The sequence below is a fragment of the Prionailurus viverrinus genome, chromosome B4 (assembly GCF_022837055.1).
Source record: "Prionailurus viverrinus isolate Anna chromosome B4, UM_Priviv_1.0, whole genome shotgun sequence".
NCBI classification, from domain to species: domain Eukaryota; kingdom Metazoa; phylum Chordata; class Mammalia; order Carnivora; family Felidae; genus Prionailurus; species Prionailurus viverrinus.
In genome coordinates, this window is record NC_062567.1 from 64,404,752 (window position 1) to 64,420,432 (window position 15,681).

A 15,681-nucleotide genomic window follows, 5' to 3' on the forward strand; every position below is an offset into this window, starting at 1 on the left:
ATTAAGGTTTAATTACATATAATGATTTGTTAGTTTCAGGTATACATCATGATTTGATGTATAAAATGTGAAATGATCACCAAAATAAGTCTAGTTAACATCCATTACCATACCACAGTAAAAATTTTGTTTTTTCTGGGGCACCAGGGTGGTTCAGTTGGTTAAACTTCTGGCTTCAGCACAGGTCATGATCTCACAGTTCATGAGTCCAAGCCCCGCATCAGAGTCTGCACTAACAGTGCAGTGCCTGTTTCAGATTCTCTGCCTCCCTCTCTCTCTCTCTGCCCCTCCAGCCCTCTCTCTCCAAAATAAACATTTTTTAAAAAATTGTTTTTTCTTATGAGAATTTTTAAGATGTCTTAGCAACTTTTAAATGTACTATATTGTTTTACTAATTATAATCACAGGTTGTACATTACATCCCCAGGGCCTATTTATTTTATAAGTGGAAATTATCTTTTGATAGCCTTCATCCATCCTTTTTGCCCATACCCAGTCCCACCTCTGAAACCACCAGTCTGTTCTCTGAATCTATACTTTATTTTGTTTTTTAAGTAGGCTCCATGCTCAGTGTGGAGACCAACATGGGGCTTGAACTCATAACCCTGAGATCAAGACCTGAGCTGAGATCAAGAGTCAGATACTTGATGAGCAACCCCAGGCCCCTCTCTTTGAGTTTGTATTTTAATTTTTTTTCACATTGCACGTTATAAGTGAGACCATATGGTATTAGTTTTTCTCTAACTTATTTCATTTTTCATGATACCCTCAAGTTCCATCCCTGTTGCAAATGGCAGGATTTTCTTCTTTAATATGGCTGAATAATACTCCTTTGCATATGTATACCACATCTTCTTTATCCATTCAAACATCTATGGACACTTAGTTCATTTGCATGTCTTAGCTATGGTAAATAATGGCAATGAGCAAGGGAGTGAGGACAATCACTTTGAGTTAGTGTTTACATTTCCTTTAGAAAAATTACTAGAAGTGGATTTGCTGGATCCCATGGTAGTTCTGTTTTTCTTTTTTGAGGATGCTCTATACTGTCTGACATAGCAGCTGACTAATCTACATTCCCACCAACAGTACACAAGGCTTCCTTTTCTCCACATCCTTGCCAATACTTGTTAGTTCTTGTTTTTTTGGTATTAGCCATTTTAACAAGTGTGAGGTGCTGTCTCATTGTGGTTTTGATTTGCATTTTCTTGATGATTGATGGTATTGAGCACCCTTTTCATGTACCTGTTGGCCATCTGTAGGTCATCTTTGGAAAAAAGTCTGTTCAGTTCCTCTGCCTATTGTTTAATTAGATTGTTTTTTGCTTTGAGATTTAGGAGTTATTTACATATTTTGGATATTAACCCCTTGTTAGATAAATGGTTTACAAATATTTTCTTCCATTCTGTAGGTTGCCTTTTCATTTTGTTTTTGGTTTCCTTTGCTGTGCAGAAGTTTTTTTTTTTTTTAGTTTGATGTAGCCTCACTTGTTTAGTTTTGCTTTAATTACCTTTGTTTTTGGTGTCAAATCCAAAAAATCATTGCCAAGATCACTGTCAAGGAACTTATCTCCTAGGTTTTCTTCTAGCAACTTTATGGTTTCAGGCCTTATGTTCAAGTCTTTATTCCATTTTGAGTTAATTTTTGTGTATGGTGTAATATAGGAGTCCATTTTCATTCTTTTGTATTTAGCTATCCAGTTTTCCAGCACCATTTATTGAAGCGACTGTCTTTTCCCTACAGTACATTCTTGGCTCCTTTGTTGTAAATTAGTTGGCCATTATATATGTATTTACTTCTCTGATTTCTCTTATGTTCTCTTGGTCTATGCCTATTTTATGCCAGTACCATACTGTGTTGATTACCATAGCTTTTTAATAGTGTTTGAAATTAGGAAGTGTGGTGCTTCTAGCTTTGTTCTTTTCCTCAAGCTTTGGTTATTTAGGGTCTTTTGTGGTTCCATACAAGTTTAAGAATTATTTGTTCTACTTCTATGAAAAGTACCTTGGAATTTTGGTAGAGGTTGCATTGGATCTGCTTTGGGTAGTATGGGCATTTTAACAAGATAAATTCTTGCAATCGTGAACATGGATTATCTTTCCATTTCTTTGTGTCTTTTCTTTCTTTTTTTTAGTGTGTCTTCTGTTCACCAATGTCTTACAGTTTTCTGTGTACAGATCTTTCACCTCTGTGATTAAATAAATTTTTAGGTATGTTATCCTTTTTGATGCAGTTGTAAATGGGATCGTTTCTTTAATTTCTCATTCTGATAGTTCATTATTAGTGTATAGAAATGAAGTTGATTTTATATGTTATGTATCCTGCAACTTTACTAAATTTATTATTTCTAACAGTTTCTTGGTGGAATGTTTAGTGTGTTCTATATGTAGTATCCTTTTATCTGCAAACGAAGATAATTTTAATTGTTCTTTTCTGTTTTGTATGCATTTTATTTCTTTTTCTTGCCTGATTGCTCTAACTAGGACTTTTAGTGTTGAATAAAAGTGGTGAGTGTAGACATCCTTGTGTTGTTCCTGAACATGGAGGAAAAACTTAAGCACTGTTGAGTAGGATGTTAGCTACAGGTTTAACATATATGCCTTTTATTCTGTTGAGGTGTGTTCCTTCTATACTCATTTGTTGTGAGTTTTAATCATGAATGAGTGTCAAATATTGACAAATACTTTTTCTGCATCTTTTGAAATGATCATATGATTTTTGTACTTCAGTGTTGAACCATCTTTACATTCCTGGAATGAATCTCACTTGATCATTGTGTATAATCCTTTTAATGTATTGTTAAATTCAGTTTGCTAATATTTTTCAGGATTTTTAAATATATGTTGCATTAGGGATATTGTGCTGTAATTTCTTTACTTGTGTTCTTTTCTGTTTTTGGTATCAGGTAATACTCATACAATGAGTTTGGAAGTGTTCATTTCTCTATTTTTTTTTTTTTGAAGATTTTTAAGAAGGATTAGTAGTAATTTTTTAAATGTTTGTTAGTTTGATAGAATTCACCAGTGAAGTCATTAGTCCAGGACTTTTGCTTATTGGGGAGTTTTTGATTACTGATTCATTCTCTTTACTAGTAACTGGTGCTATTCATATTTTCGATTTCTTAATGAATCAATTTTGGTAGGTTGCATGTTTTAGGAATTTTATTAATTTCTTCTGGGTCATTCAATTTGTTGATTTATCATTGTTTGTAGTAGTCTCTTATGATTTTTTGTGTTTCTCTGGTATCAGTTATAACATCTCCCTAATTTCTTATTTTGAGTCCTTTCTCTTTTTTCCCCTGTTGAGTCTGGCTGAACAGTTCATCATTTTTTTTTTTTTTTTTTTTTTTATCTTTTCAAACAACCAACTCTCAGTTTCATTAATCTTTTGTATTGTCTTTTTAGTTTCTTTTTTTATAATTTTTTTTTTCAACGTTTATTTATTTTTGGGACAGAGAGAGACAAAGCATGAACGGGGGAGGGGCAGAGAGAGAGGGAGACACAGAATCAGAAACAGGCTCCAGGCTCTGAGCCATCAGCCCAGAGCCTGACGCGGGGCTCGAACTCCCGGACCGCGAGATCGTGACCTGGCTGAAGTCGGCCGCTTAACCGACTGCACCACCCAGGCGCCCCAAGTTTCTAATTCATTTATTTCTACTCTGATCTTTGTTATTTATTTTCTTCTACTAACTGTAGGTTTAGTTTGTTAGTTCCCTGAGATATAAAGTTAGGTTGCTTGAGATCTTTCTTGTTTCTTAAGGTCGGTGTTTATCACCACAAACTTCCCACTTAGATCTGTTTTTGCTGCATCCTAAAAGTTTTGTTATTTTGTATTTCCATTTTTATTTGTGTCAAGATATTTAAAATTTTTTAAAATATTTTTTCATTCGTTGGTTGTTTAGGAGCATGTTGTCTAATCTCCATGTATTTGTCAATTTCCCAGTTTCCTCCTTGTAAATTTTCATATCATTACGGTTTCAAAACATGCTTGATGTGGTTTCAGTCTTAGTAAACTTAATAAGATTTGTTGTGTGGCCTAATATACAGTCTGTCATGGAAAATATTTAGTATGTGCTTGAAAATAATGTGTACACTATTGTTTTTGGATGAAAAGCTTTGTATATGTCTGTTTAGTACATCTGATGTAAAGTGTCATTTAAGGCCAGTGTCTCCTTATTAATTTTCTGTCTTGAGGATCTGTCAATTGATGAACATGGGGTATTAAAGTCCCCTACAATTATATATTTAGCTACTTCTATGTTGGGTACATACATATTTTCAAAAGTTGTATTTTCTTCTTGGATTCACCCTGTTTCATTTACTATGGCCCTCTTTGCCTCTTACAATAGTCTTGTTTTAAAGTCTATTTTGTCTGATATATGTGTATCTATTCCAGTTTTCTTTTGGTTTCCATTTTCATAAAATGTCTTTTTTCCATCATTTCACTTTCAGTATGTGTGTGTGTCCTTATGTGTGAAATGAGTCTCTGAAAGGCAGCATATACATGGGTCTTTTTTTTTTTTTTTTAATCCATTTGGTCACTGTCTGTTTTGATTGGAGAAATTTAGTCCATTTATATTTGTCATTATTGATAGACATGGGTTTATTGCCATTTTACTCATGTTTGGTTGGTTTATAAGTCCTTTGTTTCTTCTCTTACTCTTTTCCTTTGTAATTTAATAATTTTTCTATTGTGTTATGCTTAGTTTCTTTTCTTTTCATGTCTTGTTTATTTACTATAGGCTTTTGCTTTGTGGTTACCATGAGGGTTATATAAAACAACTTCTGAAAATGGTCCATTTTAAGCTGATAAAAACTTAAGTTCAAATGCATCTTTAAGCTCTACAGTTTTACTAACCCCCCAAAATTTTATGTTTTTGATGTCACAACTTATTTTCATCTTATGTATTTATTAACAAATTATTGTAGTTGTTGTTTTTACTACTTTTGTCTTTAACTTTCATACTAGCTTTATTAACTTTTCAATATTAGCCTTTACAATATTTTTTGAAATTTAATATATTTTTACCTTTACTGGTAAAATTTATACCTTCATATGTTTTCCTGTTATTAATTGATAACTTTTATTTCAGCTTAAGGAAATCCCTTTAACATTTTTTATAAAGCCAAGTCTAGTAGAGATGAACTCCTTTAGCTTTTGCTTATCTCTCCTTCTATGCTGAAGGACACCTTTACTGGGTAGAATATTCTTGGTTGATAGTTTTTTTCTTTGAATATATTGTGCCTCTCCCTTCTGGCCTGCAGAGTTTCTCCTGAAAAGTCTGATGATGGTTTTATGGGGTTTTCCTGTATGTAACAAGTTGTTTTTCTTTTGCTGCTTTTAAAATTCTCTTCTTGTCTTTATCTTTGATCACTTAATTATGTATCTTGATGTGGGTCTCTTTGGGTTCAGCTTATTTGGAACTCCAAGTTCTTCCTGGCTCTGGATGTCTGTTTCATTCCCCAAGTTAAGGAAGTTGATGGCCATAATTTCTTCAAATAAGTTTTCTGTCCCTGTGTCCTTATTTTTCTTTTGGAGCTCCTATTATATAAATATTGGTTTATTTTATATTGTCCCCAAATCCCTTACACTATTTACACTTTTTTAATTCCTTTTTATTGTTGCTCCTCTGATTTGATAAATTCCACTGACCTGTCTTTGAATTCCTTATTCTTTGGCTTCATCAAATTTTCTATTCCTTTTATTACATTTTTCAGTTATTGTATTCCTTAGCTCTGTGATTTCTGTTTGGTAATTCCTTATATTTTCTATTCCTTTGTTGAAATTCTTAGTTCTTGCATTGTGCTTCTGACCTCAGGGAGAGCATTTTTATGACTGTCATTTTGAACTCTTACCAGATAAATCACTTATCTTCATTTCACTGATGGGTTTTTCTGAAACATGGGTTTTTCTTAACATGCTGTTCTGTGTCTTCAAATGCTTTGACTTTGTTGGTTTCTGTGTGTTAGATAAAACAGACACTTCTAGTCTCGAAGGTAGGGCCTTGAGTGCAAAATAAAATCTGTTTCAATCTTGCCCTATCTCTTTGTTGTCTCTCAAACCTTTGTGATTTTCCAAGTAGTCTGCTTTATTTTTAGTAGCTCCCAGTAGTTGAGTGTATGCCAAAACCTGCCAGTGTCCCACTGGGAAGGATCTCAGTCAGTAACCAGATTGTTTGATTGGAAGCCACACCCTCAGGTGGGATTTTTTAAAGTATGCAAGTTTACCTCTTTGATGGTAAGACTTGGAGGTGAGCATCTGTTCCCTCTGCTCTGAGTCCTGATGTGATAGCCAGTTAGGAAGTGTTTCTCTATTTGCTGTATTCCTGTTGGATCTGTGAACCTAAACCCTGTTCTCCAGCAGAGCCAGCCTATCAAAGGATGTGTCCTCTGGGCAGCAGCCACAAAAGCCAGGATTCTGGTGTTTATACAAGTTCCTTTCTTGGTGACACCAGCAATGTGGGGCATGGCAGAGGGAGAGTGTGAAGATGGTACCTGCTGGCCTCTATGCTATCTGGAGATGATTGCAGGCAGCCCCTAGATGTGTGTTTAATTACAAGCTTGCCCCTTGTTACAGGTGTTAATATAAGCTAATAGGCCTCTTCCACAGAAAGAATAGGTGTTTTGGTCTGCCTCATCATTAGTCCCTGGATAGGTAGCTGGTTAAGAACTCTTTGTTACAGTACTGTGGGACCTACGAGAGCTCTGGGGGTTACCAGAGCTGATGATCAAAGGACGTCCCCTGGGCAGCAGCTGCAAAAACTGGGGCTCTATGTGTGCATTGGCATTGTTTTCCGGCAGTACCTGCAGCCTGGAAAATGGCAGAAGGAGAGTGTGAAGGTGGTTCCTGCTGGGCTCTGCAGTCTTGGGAGAATATTTCAGTAGGCCTGTAAATGTGTGTTACTTAAAATCCTGCCCCTCAGGCTGAAGATTTAAGATAATTAGATAAGCCTGTTTCATAGAAAGATTGGGGTTGCATTTCATTCTGCTTTCTCTCACTCCTGTCCCCTGCCGGGGTAGCTGTTTCAGAACTCTTTTTCTGTTTGTTACAGTCCTATGGGACCTACAAATGCAAGGTCTGAGCCTGGAACCTGTTGCCTGCCAGAGCTAAGTAATCAAGGGTGTCCCCTGGGCAGCAGCCACAAAACCCAGGGCACCAGACATGTGCACGGTCTCCTTATTGGGAGATACTAGTTACCTGGAGTGGGTCGGAGGGTGAGCACAAAGATAGCACCCAGTCTCTGATGTCTCTGGAAGGGATTAAAGTTGGTCCTTTAATGTGAGTTTAATTAGAATCCCCAGGCTGAAGATATAATGATCATAGGCTTCTTTTGCAAAACACTTGGGAATTTCAGTGGGCTGCCTCATTTCTAGACCCTGAGTTGTAGCTACAGGGAGCCTGTGTGAGCCCCTTAAGAACTGTTGCTCAGTTTTCCATAGCCTTGTTATTCTCATAGACACAAGTCCCATTGGCATATAGAACTTGATGTTTTATTGTTGTTGTCTGTCAGGTGCAGGTCTTAAAAGGTAAGGTATTAGTTGTAGGGTTCAAAGCACTTTCTCTTCAGGGAGAATTTTAGAGTTGTGGGTTCCCTCTGAATTGTGGGTTGCTATCAGCCCATGACAGGATTTGTGGTGAAATTGTGCCTCAGCCTCTCCAACTTTTTTTTTTAAGTTTTTTGTTTGTTTGTTTGTTTGTTTTAATACTGTGTCCACCCAGCATGGGTGACTGAGTCAGCCAGGACCCCACAACTTGTTTCCATGTGGATTTTTTCACATTCCCCCATTGTGAAGGAGTCTTTTAACTAGTTTTTGGGGTTTTTTTCAGAGGAAATTGTTCTGTATGTAGCTGTAGATTTGGTGTGTTTGTGGGAGGAGGTGAGTTAAGCATCCTTCTCCATTGCCACCTTGAACTAGTACCAATTCTAAAGGAGTAAGGTTTGGGGTGTTTGAGTGGCTCAGTCGGTTGAATGTCCAACTTTGACTCAGGTCATGATCTCACACTCATGGGTTCTAGCCCCATGTCAGGGCTCTGTGCTGATAGCTCAGAGCCTGGAGCCTTGCTTCAGATTCTGTGTCTCCCTCTCTCTCTGCCCCTCCCCCACTCGCACTCTGTCTGTCTCTCTCTCAAAATAAATACACATAATAATTTTTTTTTAAATAAAGGAGTAAGGTTTAAATATGACTGTTAAAAATAGGAAGGTTATTACTAGAGAGATGGAGACGCATGGAAGAACTTCAGAATTCACAGAATTTGCCATGTCACACCAGGAAACCTGATGAAGTGGGGAAAAAATGCTTAACCAACTGAGCCATCCAGGTGCCCCAAGAAGCTGATTTCTTAAAAATCAAGATTCAAAGAATATTAAATTGGAGAGAGAAACATGTAGAATATAACCAAATTTTGAAAATAAAAAGATAGCAGAAGATATACATAAAATATATAGTGTCAGAGTAAAGACAGTATAAATGCAATAGAAAATCCATTCTAAAACAGAAGAAGAGGCAATACTGAGTTACTGATCCATACCAATTATGAAATCCAGCTTGGCAGGCATTGTGAAGTCTTGCTCGCCTGGATTATGGGGGGAAATTCTTTGAACAATTTAGTTTTTTTTTCTCTTTGGAATGATCTTTTCTGTCATTTATCCTCTATAAACAGATCTGAGGTGGGTATTGGTATTATGTGCTTGCCTTGGTGTATATATAACTTTCTCAGCTTGTGTGTGGTGCAAGTCTGGGGCTTGCGTGCTATTTAAGAGTTGAACATATAATACTTTCTAAATGATTGAGTAGTGGGATTAGAGAAAAGGCTCTACTGCATAAAGTTATTCAGGAACCTGAGCTGGTGGGGACTTTGCTGTCATTAACTGGCGGTTTCCATGTTTATAAATGTATGTTCACATCAGATGGCAGAAGGGAAAGAGAAGTGGGAGGTTTTAGGGAAAATTTTTATGGGTGAGGGGTAGCAGTGGCATATACCACTTTTGCTTATGACCAGAATTCAAATCACATGTCCAAACAGACTTCAGAGGAGGCTAGGAAATGTACTCTAGCTCTGTGCCTAAGAGAAGAGGGAAACAATTTGGTAAGCAGCTTTCTCCTTTATCCAATTTCCTTTATCTTACTTAAAACACTTTATCCTACCATCAGAGAATGTATATTTTTTTGTAAGTCCATGATACACTTGCAAATATAATTCATGTAGTGAGCCATAAAGAAAGTTTAAGAGATTTATCTAAGGAGAGATTCATAGTCACATTTTCTAATAATTCATTAAGTTAGAAATCAACAACAAAAACAACAACAGAAGATGCTTAACCTCCCGTACTTTCTTGGAAATTAAGAAACATTCTGGTTTTTAGTGAGAAAAAGACTAAAAGAAAAAAAGTGAAAATAAGAAATTACATAGAAATTGATGAAAATCAAAATCACTGGTTTGTTCTATACAAAAATATATACTTCTGAGGGCCTTTATTATTTAAGAAACCTGAAAATAAATAAATTGATAGCCAACTTAAGAAATTTAGAGAATAACAATAAATCTCCAAATTACATTTGTATATTTGTCTCTTTTGAACTGCATTTACTATGATTACTTCAAGACTTGTCATAAGTTTCTTAGCAAGTGTCTATTCTGTTGCTTACTGTTTCAAAACCTATTAAATTTTGTTTACTTTATTATTCATCACAGGCAAATTTTTCTTTGTAGTATTAAAATAATATTTGTTGAATTAATGTGAAGTAAAAGTACTGTAAGATGAATTGGTGGGATTAAGAGGGAGATATGAGGGGGTATTACTGTTTATACTTGGGAGTTGTTAAAATATTGTTTTTCTTCTAGATTCCGATGGAAGAAGGAGGAACTTGTTCTTTAAAAGACAGGCCAACATCTAAGAAAATCTGTAAGTATAACTATCAAGTGAATTTTATTCTTTAAAATAACTGATTGTCATTTAAATGTTAGTTCAAGTTTTAAATTTTTTTTTTCAGATTTATGCCACCAAATATTTCATAGATATGTTATAATATACTAGTATTACACTTATTTTTATTATATATATTATACATGAGTATATATAATATATATGTACAGTTTAGTGAATAATGAAACTGATACCCGTATATGTACTTTGTAGCTTAAGAAATGTATAATCAGAACTTTTGAAGGTCTTCTCAATTGCATTTCCTATCCTGCCCCCTAGAGGTAACTATTATCCTGAATTTATTTTTTGTGATATCACACATAGACTTTTCCATTGCTTAGTTTTGAACTTTTTACAAATTGAGGCCAACTCTACATATTTTTGTGATGTTGTTGTTCACCCACTAATGTATTTTGAGGTTTGTTCACTTTGATACTTTTGACTCTGGTACATTTCATTATTTGTTTACTACTATATTGTTTACTACTATTTTGGGAATGTACCACAGCTTATTTATACATCCTCTGGCTGTGATTATTTAGGTTGTCTTGAATATTTTGATATGATAAACAGTGTTGCTTTGGCAATTCTTGACATTTCTTCTGACACGTGTATATAAATTCCTCTGTGATATAGTTTTACAAGCAGAACTGAGTAGTTGTATGGTATGAACATCTTCACCTCATCCAGGTAATGCAGAATGTTTTCCAAAGTAATTGTGCCATTTTAAACTTCAACTAGTGAGAGGTAGGAGTCTTAGTTGTTAAATATTGTAACACTGGGTCTGGTACCTCATTGTTGGCAATCTGGTATTGCATTGTATTTTTAATTTATATTTCTCTATTAATTAGGTTGATTGGCCATCCATGTTTCATCTGTGAAATGCCTTTCATGTTTGTTGCCTATGTTTCTTTTAAGTTGGGCTTTCTTTATGGGATGTGTCTTTTATATACCTATATGTGTATATCCCTAGGTATTAACTGTGTATAGCAAATACTTCAGATTTGAGTGGTCTTTTTATTCTATGCTGTCTTTTTATTGATAAAAGTTTCTAGCACTTTTTATATATTCTGTGATAGAATGATTCTTCAGGTTATGTAGGTCTACTAGGATACCTAGAAATCTTTATGGACTTTTTTTCTTTTGGAATTAATTTAATCTTTAGAATATGTAACACATTAGTTTGGTTGCAATCCTTATCTTTGCTGCCCTATTTCCTTCTGCATCAGATGAGTAGCTGCTTTTTGTTGGTTTACGTTTTATCATTCCAGGTTTTTTTTCCCCAAAATACAGCCTAAAAATTTATAAACACACATATACACATGAAACTTAGTTCTTGCCTTTCTCACTCTAAATGTAATAGTAGATTTTTTATTTAATATAGGATATTTCATAAATTAATTGAATATATTAATTTATTTAATAAAATATCCTGAAGTGTTCTCCATGGTAATATTAGACATTTTTTCATCCTTTATTTATGACCATATGGTAATCCATAATATGGATGGATTATAGTTTATTCAGATAATGCCTGTTGATGGATGTTTGGGTTGTTTCCAGGATCTTGTTCTTACAAATAATGTTGCAATGAAAAACTCTGTGCATATGTTGCTGAGTTGTGGAGGTATATTTTTAGGGTAATTTCTAGGAATGGGATTGCTGAGTCAAAGGAGAGATACATTTTTTTTTTTTCTGGTTTTATTGAGGTATAATTGGCAAACAAAAATTGTATGTATTGGAACACCTGGCCGACTCAGTTGGTAGAGCATTTGACTCTTGATCTTGGGATCATGAGTTCAGACCCCACATTGGGCGTAGAGATTAAATAAGTAAATAAATATTTTTTAAAATTGTATACATTTAGGGTATACAACATGATTTAATATTCATATACATTGTGTATAGCTAATTCTCACACAATTTTTCTTTTTTTTTTCTTTTTTTTAATGTTTATTTATTTTTGAGTGGCAGAGAGAGCACGAGCAGGGAAGGGCAGAGAGAGGGAGACACAGAATCTGAAGCAGGCTTCAGGCTCTGAGCTGTCAGTATACAGCCTGATGCGGGACTTGAACTCACAAACTGCGAGATCATGACCTGAGCTGAAGTCAGATGCTTAACTGACTGAGCCACCCAGGCACCCCTCTTTTGTTTTTTTCTTTTTTAATGTTTATTTATTTGAGGGAGAGAGAGCGTGCAAGTAGAGGGCCAGAGAGAGAGGGAGAGAGAGAATCCCAAACTGGATTGATGCTGTCAGTGTGGAGCCCAGTGAGGGGTTTGATCTCATGAACCATGAGACCATGACCTGAGCCGAAATCAAGTCGGGTGCTCAACTATCTGAGCCACTCAGGCGCCCCTCAGAATGCTTTTGTTGATTTTGCTATATCTTTGTTTCCGTAGCCAACTAGCTACGGTTGCAATTAATAAACAGCTGTCATTCCAACATGAATGTTATTTGATATTTTCATTTAAGTTAATGAGTATAGGGGCACCTGGGTTTCTCAGTAGTTTGAGTGTCTGACTTCAGCCCAGGTTGTGATTTCACAGTTTGTGAGTTCAAGCCCCACGTTGGGCTCTGCACTGACAGCTCGGAGTCTGGAGCCTGTTTTGAATTCTGTGTCTCCCTTTCTCTCTGCCCCTGCCCCACTCACACTCTGTCTCTGTCAAAAAATAAACATTAATTTTTTGTAATTAGTGCAAAAAAAAGAGAAACAATGAAGATGCACGTTGAAAGTATACTCTTTCAACAATGAAAAAAATACATTGTGAATGATTCCCACAATCAAGTTAATTAACACATCTACCACCTCATATAGTTACCTTTTTGTGTGTATGTGGTGAGATACTTAAACTGTAGCTCCCCTGGGCATTTTATTTATTAATATTTTAAATTTTTTAATGTTTATTTTTGAGAGAGAGATGGAATGTGAACAAGGGAGGGCAAGAGAGAAAAGGAGACACAGAACCTGAAGCAGGCTCCAGGTTCTGAGCTGTCACCACAGAGCCTGATGGAGGGGCTCGAACCCACAAACCATGAGATCATGACCTGAGCTGAAGTCAGATACTTAACTGACTGAGCCACCCATACCACCCCTATGTGGTGAGACACTTAAAATCTACTCCATGCTGTACATGAGATCCTCAAAAGTTATTTCTCATATCTGAACGTTTGGTTTTAAAAACATCTCTTGATGTTTTAGAAATTTCTATTAATTAAATAACTGTCTCTGGTCTCAACTGTTCCTTTCATAGTCAACATCTATAAAATTACTTCTTTTTTCTTTAAGAGCTATAGGTTGCCTCTTTCCTATTTCTGAACCTCTGTTTATTTACTATACTAAAAATGTTCCTCTTCTCAGTGAAAGAGGAATTTTCTATAGAAATTGCATTCTTTTATAAATCGGATTGTTTATAAATGTGGTTTGATCATCAGCCAACTTAAATTTTCATACTTTTTATTACATATATTTTATGTTTCAAATTTAAATTCTAGTTAGTTAACATATAATGTAATACTGGTTTCAGGAGTAGAAATTAGTGATTCATCACTTACATATAACACCCTGTGCTCATTACAAGTGCCTTCCTTAATGCCCATCCCCCATTTAGCTCGTCTTCCTACCCACCTCCGCTCTAACAATCCTCAGTTTGTTCTATATAGGTAAGAGAATCTTATGGTTTGCCTCCCTCTCTGTTTTTATATTAGATATTTCCTTCCCTTTCCCTATGTTCATCTCTTTTGTTTCTTAAATTCTACATATGAGTGAAATCATGATATTTGTCTTTCTCTGATTAACTCATTTCAGTTAGCATCATACACTCTAGCTCCATGCGTCTTGTTGCAAATGGCAAGATTTGGTTCTTTCTGATGGCTGAGTAATATTCCATTATATATATATGTATATGTACATATATATATATACACACACACACACCCCACATCCTCTTTATCCATTCATCAGTCAGTGGATATTTGTGCTCTTCCCATAATTTGGCTGTTGTTGATAATACTGCTATAAACATGAGGGTGCATGTCCCCATTCAAATCTGTATTTTTGTATACTTTGGGTAAATAACTAGTAGTGTAATTGCTGGATCATAGGGTAGTTCTACTTTTAACTTCTTGAATAATCTCCATACTCTTTATTAGAGTGGTTGTACCAGTTTGCATTTCCACCAATAGTGCAAGAGAGTTCCCCTTTCTCCACATCCTTGCCAACACCTGTTGTTTCCTGTGTTGTTAGTTTTAGCCATTATGACAGCTGTGAGGCAAAATCTCATAGTGTTTTCTTTTTTTTCTTTTGAGAGATAGAGGGCACAAGTGAGTGAGGAGCAGAAATGGTAAAGAGAGAAAATCCCCTGAGGGGCAGAAAGAGAGAGAGAGAAGGGGGGCCTTGAGTTCCCCTGAAGCAGGACTCAAGCTCACCCCAATGTAGGACTCGAACTCATGAACTGTGAAATCATGATCTGAGCTGAAGTCAGATGCTTAACCAACTGAGCCACCCAGGTCCCCGTCTAATCATGGTTTTGATTTGTATTTCCCTGATTATTAGTGATGTTGAGTATCTTTTCACGCGTCTGTTGCACTTCTTAAGTCTTCTTTGGAAAAATATCTATTCATGTCTTCTGCCTGCATCTTGACTGGATTAATTGTTTTTGGGTGTTAGTTTAATAAGTTCTTTATAGATTTTGGATTCTAACCCTTTATCAGATATGTCATTTGCAGATATCTTCTCCCCATTCTGAAGGTTGCATTTTAGTTTTGTTGATTGTTTGCTATGCAGAAGCTTTCTGTCTTGATGAAGTCCCAGCAGTTCATTTTTGCTTTTGTTTCCCCTTGCCTCAAGAGGTAAGTAAGGTAGTAAGAAGTTGCTACAGCTGCTATCAACCTGGGAATGCCTGGGTGGCTCCGTCAGTTAAGCATCTGACTCTTGATTTCAGATCAGGTCATGATCTCACGGTTCATGAGTTTGAGTCCCACATAGGTCTCTGAACTGACAGTGTGGAGCCTGCTTGAGATTCTCTGTCTGCCCCTACCCTGCTTGTTCTTGTTCTCTCTCTCTCTCTCTCAAAATAAATTTTAAAAACTTTTAAAAAAATTGTTACCTGCATTCTCCTTTAGGATTTTGGTGGTTTCGTGTCTCACATTTAGGTCTTCCATCCATTTTGAATTTATTTTTGTGTATGGTGTAAGAAAGTGGTCTAGTTTCGTTCTTCATGTTGCTGTCCAGTTCTCCCAGTATCATTTGCTAAAGAGACTGTCTTCTTTTCCATTGGATACTCTTTGCTGCTTTGTCAAAGATTAGTTGGCCATACGTTTGTGGGTCTAGTTCTGGGGTTTCTATTCTATTCCATTGGTCTATGTGTCTGTTTTTGTGCCAATACCATGCTGTCTTGATGATTACAGCTTTGTAGTAGAGACTAAAGTCTGGGATTGTGATGCTGCCTGCTTTGGTTTTCTTCTTCAAAATTTCTTTGGCTATTTGGGGTCTTTTGTGGTTCCATACAAATTTTAGGATTGCTTGTTCTAGCTTTGAGAAGAATGCTGGTGCTATTTTGGTTGGGATTGCATTGAGTGTGTAGATTGCTTTGGGTACATTGACATTTTAACAACCCATGAGCATGGCATGTTTTTCCATTTCTTTGTGTCTTCTTCAATTTCCTTCATAAGCTTTCTATAGTTTTCAGCATATAGATCTTTTACATCTTTGGTTATGTTTATTCCTAGGTATTTTATGGTTCTTGGTGCAATTGTG

General features: G+C 35.8%; 1 protein-coding gene across 1 annotated transcript in view; it reads left to right on the forward strand.

Moving 5' to 3' along the window:
• CB4H12orf40 (chromosome B4 C12orf40 homolog) overlaps positions 1–15,681 on the forward strand; it is an 88,410-nt gene that overhangs the window by 63,198 nt on the left and 9,531 nt on the right. The window contains exon 11 of the mRNA XM_047867286.1: positions 9,844–9,904. Within this exon, the coding sequence (XP_047723242.1) occupies positions 9,844–9,904 (61 nt within the window). The remainder of the gene's footprint in view (positions 1–9,843; positions 9,905–15,681) is intronic.